At 52.4% G+C, this 9493-nt stretch overlaps 1 protein-coding gene across 4 annotated transcripts in view; it reads left to right on the top strand.

Moving 5' to 3' along the window:
* The window catches only part of Ctbp1 (C-terminal binding protein 1), a 25859-nt gene extending 21424 nt beyond the window's left edge, over positions 1-4435 (top strand). For 2 of the 4 annotated variants that reach the window (XM_036200693.1, XM_036200695.1), the window contains 5 exons: positions 1130-1344; positions 1644-1774; positions 2416-2543; positions 2905-3022; positions 3477-4435. In XM_036200693.1, coding sequence (XP_036056586.1) covers positions 1130-1344; positions 1644-1774; positions 2416-2543; positions 2905-3022; positions 3477-3660 — 776 coding nt within the window. In that variant the 3' untranslated portion in view covers positions 3661-4435. Of the gene's footprint in view, positions 1-1129; positions 1345-1643; positions 1775-2415; positions 2544-2904; positions 3023-3473 lie in introns of all 4 variants that reach the window. The other 2 variants (XM_036200692.1, XM_036200694.1) reach the window with 1 other exon arrangement.
* The last annotated feature ends 5058 nt before the right edge of the window (positions 4436-9493 follow it).

The following is a 9493-nucleotide window of genomic DNA, read 5'->3' as shown; positions in this document are numbered from 1 at the left end:
GGGGGGGGGGGGGGGGGGGGTGTCTTTGAGCTTTGGTGGGTCCTGCCCTACCTGTTGGTTCTGCTGCTTCACACTTGCTCTTGTCACCTTTGTGTCTCCCACAAACTTTAACTTCCTGCGAGGCTGTCCTGGCTACCTGTGTCCTGCCAGGATGTGGCTCCTCAATGCTCTTTTCCTGGTGGGTATTACCTTTTCTCTTGATGGATGCTTGCAGGGGAGACTATGTCCCCAGCATTCTCTTACCAACAACCTGTGATGTCTGTGCTCCCTCTGTATCCAGCAGGCACTTAATATGTGGATGTGTGGAGCCATCCCCATACCATGAGCCTGTGGCTCTCATGCCAGAGCCAGGCCTGCCTCAGAGGGCACAGGGCATAGGTCTGTGGAGGTGGGCCAGGAAAGGGGTAGATACACTGTGTGCAGTGTACCCTCTCTGCTGCTAGATTCTGTTTGTTTTTTTTTTCTTTCAAGATTTATTTCTATTATTTTAATGTGTGTGTGTGTGTGTGTGTGTGTGTGTGTGTGTGTGTGTGTGTGGTGGTGGTGGTGGTGGTGGTGGTGGGGTATGTTCATGCTAGTGCAGTGCCTACAGAGGCCAGAGGTGTCAGATCCTCCTGGAGTTGGATTTAAAGGTGGTTCTGAGCTTCCTGACATGGATGTTAAGAACAGAACTTGGTTCCTCTCCAAGAGCAGCAGACACTCCTGACCACTGAGCCATCTCTTCAGCCCTGTGCTGCTAGATTCTAATGGTATATGAATCTGGGAGAATGTTGTCCAGTGTGGTCCCCACATACACTCTGGCCAGAATTGAGATTCCAAGGATGTCTGATAAATGACCCAGTGGTCAGGGAAGGGGACCAAGCTGATTGTGTATTGGCTTTGCAGACCAGTGAGTATAGCTGATCAATGGCAGGCTGCCGGAGGGTGGCGGCCAGCTCCTACCCCTTGATCGTGGTGCCTCAGCACCTGAGAGCAGGTGTCTTGGCTGAATGTTTGTGACTGAGGCCTCAGGGATCTGGTAGAACTTTGACAGACAGGCAGAGTTGTATTTGAGAGCCCTTGAATCTTGGCTGTGAGGCCAGCATCAGGCCCTCAGGATGCATGTCTCACTTCATCTTGACTCTGCCAGGTCGTGTGGGCCAGGCGGTGGCACTGCGGGCAAAAGCTTTTGGCTTCAACGTCCTCTTCTATGACCCATACCTATCCGATGGCATCGAGCGGGCCCTAGGGCTGCAGCGTGTGAGCACCCTGCAGGACCTGCTCTTCCACAGTGACTGCGTGACCCTGCACTGTGGTCTCAACGAGCACAACCACCACCTCATCAATGACTTCACTGTCAAGCAGGTGCACTGCAGCTGTCCTTCCCCTCCCCCTTCCCTCAGAATGTGCTCCCCTCCCCCACTCCAAGGAGACAGTGGACCTCTGGCCAAGACAGCAACAACAGTTAGATACCTGGGTCTGTCTCACTCCGTTGATACACCAGGGTGGACCTGCTAGTGCCACTGCCCACCCTGGCCCAGGGTCCCTCCCAGAACTGATCTGTATTGGCCCAGGTGGGTGGGAAGTGAGATTTGCTTGTGGGTGTGCCACCACAGTGAGAAGCTCTAATGTCAGTCACTCACATGGTTATCCTGTCTTCTCAGATGAGACAAGGAGCCTTCCTGGTGAACACGGCCCGTGGTGGCCTGGTGGACGAGAAGGCGCTGGCCCAGGCCCTAAAGGAAGGGCGGATCCGTGGCGCAGCGCTGGACGTGCATGAATCAGAGCCCTTCAGGTGCCCTCTGTGCCCCAAGATGGACTATGCCCATCAACCTCTGACTATGATTTGGAGACTGTCTTTCAGCTCTGGCCTTTTGCTGGCTGGGTTAGGGGAGGGTTTGCTGTCTGTTCTCAGGTGGGGACAAGAGCCTCAAGATTCTATCCAGCCTTGGCCACAGTTATGGGCTAGGCTTAGTGCTTGGCTTGTTTCTCTATTTCTCTTATGTCCATGGTCCCCAGCCTTAGGTAACCATGGAGCCAGGGCTAGTTTGGCTTTGCATGCAGCCTCTAGTCCTGTTTGGGCAGACTCTTGGGGCTCTAACAGCTGACAAAACCCATCTTAGGGTCACAGACCACTTGAGTGGTTAGCCACTGGAGAGCGAGCAGTGGAGTCTGTGTCTGAGAGCCACACTCCTGGGGTTTGTTCCGCTGGGCAGGGCTGTGCAAGCACCCGTCAGGCTCCTTCCTTCCCTAGGGCTGCGAAGACCTTCCACCCTTATTGTTAAGACCTTGGGGTAGGTCTGAAGGTCCTGCAGTTCCACTTTCATAGACGCCTGGGAGCAGGTCAGGGCCATCCGATCCCAGGGCTTGGCTGCCTTCTGTACCTCCCCAACATGAGTGCTCAGACCTCTCTGACTGGGTATGTGCTATCCTCAGCTTCAGCCAGGGACCCTTAAAGGATGCACCCAACCTCATCTGCACCCCTCATGCTGCATGGTACAGTGAGCAGGCGTCCATTGAGATGCGAGAGGAGGCAGCCCGGGAAATCCGGCGCGCCATCACAGGTGGGTAGCTGTGCTGTCAGACTGACAAGTCTGTTTATGCCAGTTGAGGGGAGGTGACACTTGGTTGTGCCCTCCCTGGGGGTCCCTTGGTATGAAGTTGGGTAGCACATGTATCATTTTCGTACATGAAGAGCCGCCAGGCTGAGTGCTGTCAGCTGCTTGTGAGCTGAGGGCACATGTGCAGGGCTGAGGTCTCCAGGTTGGGAGCTGACTTCTCAGGTGGACAGGGCCCTGTGCTGTTCATGGGGAGTAACCCAGGGCTGTGGGAAAAGGGTGGCTGTGGGCCTGCCTCTTGACCCCTGTAGAGGCAGCAGTTTTAACCTACATTGCTGTCTTTCTGGTGTACCTCCCATCCTCCCAGGCCGGATCCCAGATAGCTTGAAAAACTGTGTCAACAAGGACCACCTGACAGCTGCCACCCACTGGGCCAGCATGGACCCTGCTGTGGTGCACCCTGAGCTCAATGGGGCTGCCTACAGGTGAGCAGGCAGGGGCAGAGGACAGCCTCCAGGACAGTGAGGCTTAAACCTGGACCTTGGCCAGTAGGTAATGCAGTGGGCCATGATATGGCTGGGGATAAACCCTTCTGTAGGCCCCTGTGAATGGAGAGGATTGAGCGGATGGTGTAGTCCACTTACCTGGGGCTTTTTGGAAGGAGATCACAGGGTTGGCCTTAGGAGACTCCTAGAGAGAGGCGAGCTGGGCAGAACTACTGTTGGGGCAGAGAGTAGTAAAGAGTTAGGGAATAGGGCTTGGGGAAGACCTCATAAGTGAGAAGCCAGGCAAGGATGCTGCCCAGCACTGAACAAGTGCTCACTGCCCCCAGCCTTTCTGGACCTCAGGCGTCACTGATGCCCCATGCAGAAAGGGCTGTGTATAGCAGGTGGAGTTCTCTATAGATGACCTCACACGTCTGCTCTCCTCTCCCAGCAGGTACCCTCCAGGTGTGGTGAGTGTGGCCCCCACTGGCATCCCAGCTGCTGTGGAAGGTATTGTTCCCAGCGCCATGTCCCTGTCCCACGGCCTGCCCCCTGTGGCCCACCCACCCCACGCTCCTTCTCCTGGCCAGACTGTCAAGCCTGAGGCGGATAGAGACCATACGAGTGACCAGTTGTAGCCTGTGAGGAGCTCTCCAGCCTTGGCGCCTGTGGAGGGCGCCACATGCCCTTGGACCCAAGTGTGCAGAGGTGGCATCCAGTGTGGGCCTTGGCGCTCCGGAGACTGGCCTGGCGTGCACTAGCGGGGCAGGAGGAAGCACGTCCCAAGTCGATTGTAGTTGTCCCGTGGGCTGGCTCACTGTCCTGTGTCCTTTGCGTTCCTTGTTAAGCAAAAGAAGTTAGTAGCTAATTCTATCACGAATGTTCTTGTCTGTGTACAGTTTTTAGAACATTACAGAGGATTTGTTTGCTTAGCTGTCAACAAAAGAAAACCTGAGGGAGCATTCAGCAAGTCAGTTTGAGATTATTTTTCCTTTTCTACGTTGGAACGTGCCCCGGAATGTGGCCGTCGGCACACTTCTCAGGACAATGAATCCTTCCCGTTTTTCTTTTTATGCCACACAGTGCATTGTTTTCTACCTGCTTGTCTTATTTTTAGAATAATTTAGAAACAACAAAGGCTGTTTTTCCTAATTTTGGCATGAACCCCTTTGTTCCAAATGAAGACGGCATCGCGAGCGCCTCAGAGGAGTGTTTGCAGTGCCCAGTGTGCTCAGGACCGTTGGTGTCTGTCCTGGGGGAGGCAGGGCTTGGCAGACCCTTGCCTGCGTGCTGCCGTCCTGCTGATGTGGTAGGCTAGCAATATTTTGGTTAAAATCATGTTTGTGACTGTAACCATTTGTATGAATTATTTTAAAGAAATAAAAATCCCAGAAAGAGCCAGCATGCCTGGTACCAGTTTTAGTGGCTTCATCGAGTGGGAGCACTGGTGGGTCCCTCCTGGTCCTGGCTGTCATGACCTCCAGGGCCTGACTCACTTCTGTGGAGCAGGCAGTCCTGGGGAGACCCAGAAGAGGGCAGCAGCAGGTAGGGCTGCAGCAGCAGGTAGAGCTGCAGTCCTCACTGTGTCTTCAGGGGACAGAGGGCCCTGAGTTGGGGAGGCCACCCTAACGTGCAGGGAGGGCAGGGTGGGGGCTATATAGCTCTGACCACCCTTTTTGCCCAGACAAGAGCCCCTGGGCCAGCAACACTTGTACTGACATTTTGGACAAACGCACAAAGGAAAAAGCAACAGAAAATTATTACTAAACAGAAGCCTTAGCACACATGCAAAGTGTCAGGCAGTATTGGTTCTGCTTCCTCTTTCCTCCATTGCACTGTCTTTAGGTGCGGGCTTTGATCTACTGAACTAATTTGACAGTGATTCCCAAAAAGGTCTGAGCCTGGCACTATTGGTCCAGCCTGGGAATCAGCCAAAAGGCACTGCCTCTGTGGATGCTGAAATCATTGAAACTAGACACAAGCCTGTGTGTCGAACTGTAGAGCTCCAATGAATAGGTGACAGCATTCCCAGGGCTCAACTGTGTCTTTTAATAGGTCCGATTTCTATGGATGATGAATGTCTAAGACCTGGGATTATAAGACTAGGGCATAGTAAAAAGCAGGTGGTGGCCGGGGAGATGGCTCAGTGGGTAAGTACACTTGTGTTGCAAACACACACGCTTGTGTTTGAATCACCACCATGTAAAAAGCCAGGCATGGCTACATGTGCCTATAACCCCAGCATTAGGGGGACAGACAGGTGGAACTGGGGAGCTTGCTGACAAGCAAGCTTAGCCCAAACAGGAAGCTTCCAGTTCTCTGAGAGACCCTATAACAAGGTAGAGAGTAATGGAGGAAGACAACTGACATTCTGCTGTGTCCTCTGTGTGTGCAGGCACATGTACCCACACTCGTGAACAGGGGAACAGATCTAATAGCTTCACCCTTCAGTGGGCCGAACTGTAGAATGACTGCCGGAGAGGGGAGTTTGTTCAGATAAGATCAAAAAGCACAAACCATGGGGCAAAAACAGGACTGATTTGTGTTTAGGCTCCTTGGTAACACCTGTTCTAGAAAAGACTGTGGGCCAAGATACCGGAAAGGTAGGGCATACAAGGGTTCTGTGGCAGCAAGAACAGAGCTTGGGTCCTTAGAGCAGGAGTGAGAGGCTGTTCTTCAGGCCCAGGGCAGAGTTTGGGCAGGCTGGACAAGGAGCAAACCAGGACCTGTGGATAGGTAGACAAGAGGCCAAGCTTCAGAGCCTAGACACCTATCTACTTCTGCCTCCCTTGACCCCTCTGCTTGGGCAAGTAGTTGGGAGAGGGCGGACATTCTGAGGCAGCTTGAACAGGGGCACAGCAGTGGCCAGGCTCTTCTCCCCATGGCTGCCCTAGTCTGGCCTCACATTGATCCCAGAATGAGCCCAAGGAGGCCAGGAAACACCCTCTGCTCCCCACTGCTCTGGGTCAGAGCCCAGAGGGACTCTGGAAATGGATTTTCCAGCAAAAAACAACTCTTAAAACGGAAGAATGGAGGAAGGCCAGCTGCCCAGTCCCTCCTCTGGCTGCTGGCTCTCTCTGAGGAAAGAAAACCATCTGGTCTGCTGGGCCCGAGCCCAAGGCCCAGAGGGGGGACCTCCAGTCCCTATGAGCCTCTTCCTGCCTGGCCTGCTTCCACCTTGGTCCCGAGCCCTGGAGGCCTCTACAGATGCCCAGGCAAAGGTGGCCTGGATCATCATAGAACTGACCAAGCTGAGGACCTCTTTCCCGTACCAACACCAAGTGAATCCACACCTGCTCCCCTACTCCCATCCACCACAGACTTGAGCCCTAACTACTTATCCAGATGGCCGTGGCTGCCTTCTACTCCCCAGGATCCACCTCTGCCAGTGGCCAGAGGGGATTATGTATACCTTAGTATCTTCTGCTGTGATAAAACACCATGATCAGAAGTAGCTCAGGGAAGAAAGGGTTTTATTTTATCTTATAACTCAGCTCACACTCCATCGCTGAGGTCAGTAGGGTAGGAACTGATCCAGAGGCTGTACAGGAATGCTTCTGATTGGCTTGCTCTTCTTGGCTTATTCAGTTTGCCTTCTTGAACAACTCAGGACCACCTGCCCGGGGGGTGGCACTACCTTTAATGACTTGGACCCTCCCCCATCAGTCATTAATCAAAATGCCCTTCAGACCAATCTTCTGGAGGCATTGTTTCAATTAAGATCCCCTCTTCTCAGATATGTCTAGGTTTGTGTCAAGTTGACAAAAACCATCCCAGATAACCTGTAAAGATTTAGAAATCTCTAATAGACTGTTCATAGATGACCTTGAGCAATATCTAAGCAATACAGAAGGATGGAAGGTCACAGGCCCTGCCAGGCCTGGCCTGGTTTATGTCTTCTCAGAAAAGTTTATAAACAAAAGACACAAAAACATCCTGGCTTGTCCCCAACCAGTTATCCTGTAACGTCAGCATGGGATGTCTCAATGGAGTCCCACAGTGCACGGAACTGAAGCACCATTACTCACAGCTTCCATTCAGCTCTGCTGTATGGCTGGTCTTGGGTCAGCAGGCTGTCACGAGTGAGCAGATGTGTAGTTTGAGTTCTCGGGTGGAGTTCAAAGACACAGCTGTGAGCAATCTGGGGAGAGAGTCCCATGCTACATCTTCAGTTCCTGTTCCCTACAATCCTCAGCATGCACATCTTCAAATTCCACAACCCAGGCAAAGGTGGCCTGGATCATCATAGAACTGACCAAGCTGAGGACCTCTTTCCCGTACCAACACCAAGTGAATCCACACCTGCTCCCCTACTCCCATCCACCACAGACTTGAGCCCTAACTACTTATCCAGATGGCCGTGGCTGCCTTCTACTCCCCATGGTTACCGTATTTTTCTATCACTTAGGAGTGTGTACCTTGATATTGGCTGCCGTGTGTGTGTGTGTGTGTGTGTGTGTGTGTGTGTGTGTTGTATATATGTATATGTTCCCATGTGTAGGCACATTTGTATGAGTGTGCATGTGTGTGGTGCACATGTGTATATAGTTGTGCATGTAAATGTGTGCACATGAGTGTGGAAACCTGAGGTTGATGCTGACTGTCTTCCTTGACCACTCTTCACATTGTATACTGAGGCAAGGTCTCAAGTGAACCTAGGGCCCATTGATTTGGCCAGTGTAACTAGCCAGTGTATGCCAGGGATTCCCTGTCTCTGCTGCCTCCCATGTGTTGGGATCACACCACGCCCACCTGCCTCGTGGGAGCTGGGTATCTGAATATCAGTTCTTTTTCTTCCCGAGACAGGGTTTCTCTGTGTAGCTCTGGCTGTCCTGGATATCACTCTGTAGACCAGAGCTCTGCCTGCCTCTGCCTCCCGAGTGCTGGGATTAAAGGTGTGCACCACTGCCACCTGGCCAGTTCTTTATTCCTGATCAGCAAGTGATTTATTTACCAACTGAGCCATCTTCCCAACCTCTTCAACCATTTTTTATTGTGTAAATTCATTGTACAAAGTAATGGCTTCATTTGACATTTTCATGCATGCTGTTATGACCTTTGTGTTCACCCCCTTGTTACTTTCTCAGCCGCACGCCCCCCCCCCATTCATTTTTTTACTCATTTTTTTCTCTTTGTAAGGGCTCTTTGCATGGTTTGGAAATTATAGCTTCATCTGTGGCAGGAGTTGTAAATCATTTTTTAAAAGTACATTTCTTTATTTTACATCCTGGCCGTAGTTTTCCCTCCCTCGTCCTCCCAGCCCCCCCCCCCCCTGTAAATCATTTTCTAATCTTGTTTATGGCTCTCCTGTTGTGGCTGCTGTGTGACCAGGATGAGGCATGCCCCCGCCCCTTTACTCACAGTGGGTGCTCTGCTCTTAACATTAATCAGAACCACGTGTCTTCTACACCTGAGAGGAACTACCTAGTCAGAACTCAGGCCATCTGCCCTTGGGGACCCCAAGTCTGCTGAGGTGGGGGGTTGTAAGGAAAAGCTAGGGTGGCCCATGGGTAGCATACAGAGCATCTAAGAGGCCCCAAAATGGTCACCAGGTGGACAGGCTCCTTGATTTGTTGAGGAACAAGGGGCTTTGGGGCCAAGACAGTTTATGTCTGGATTGATTGGGTCCAGAAGCAAAGGTTTCCCACAAGGAATGATTTCAAACTAGCAGGGTTGAAAGATTGTAGGTCCTAGCATTTGGCTCTGATGTCTCTTCCCAGAGCTGAGAGAGCCTGTGGTATTTTAGGGTATTGTGGGCAGGGTCTCCACCTAGACAGACCTGCTCTCCAAGGCACTGGACAATGCCCAGGATGCAGGCTGCCTCTCCTTCTCTGACTTTGGCATGCTCTGGCAGGGGGTTACTCTGGACCCCAGGACCCCAGAGCAGAGCATACGTGTCCGCCCCTCCCAGAAAGCTGTGTGGAATGGCCGCCATGCTAGCTGCTTGTCCAATTAGGGGCTGCCTTCACTGCAAGGCTTGACTCTGCATCCTTGAGGAACCCTTCCATTGAAGTCCATCAAAGTAAGGCTCCTGGGCCTGCCACCACAGACCTCTATCTGCAGGTATTCTGTTGTCTGTTTTGTGGGGTATACAGAGAGGAGGTCCCTGATGGCAGTGGGTAGAGCTGAGGTGATCTCTGAGCATGGTGGGAACAGTGCCCCAGCAATGAGGACAATATCCAAGGAGGGCCCAGGGCTAGCTATTCTCTTGCACGTGCCCTGGACCAGCTTCACACTGAGTAAGAGTGTCTCCCCACAAGACCAGAGGTTTTCACGCTCCTCTTGCCCATCACCCAACATCCATTCTGGATCTGGCTTGGCTCTTGCACACTGGATTTAGGCTTAGCCATGGGGCCCTGGAAAGCAGGTTCTCCAAATGGGGACATGGTGGCCCAGGCCTTCTAGAGTGAGCACTCACCTTTATTAGGGTTCTCTACATCACATAAAACCAGAAGAGGCCCTGCAAATGGG

This window comes from Onychomys torridus, chromosome 10 (assembly GCF_903995425.1).
Source record: "Onychomys torridus chromosome 10, mOncTor1.1, whole genome shotgun sequence".
NCBI lineage: Eukaryota > Metazoa > Chordata > Mammalia > Rodentia > Cricetidae > Onychomys > Onychomys torridus.
This window is presented reverse-complemented; position numbering and strand designations above follow the sequence as displayed.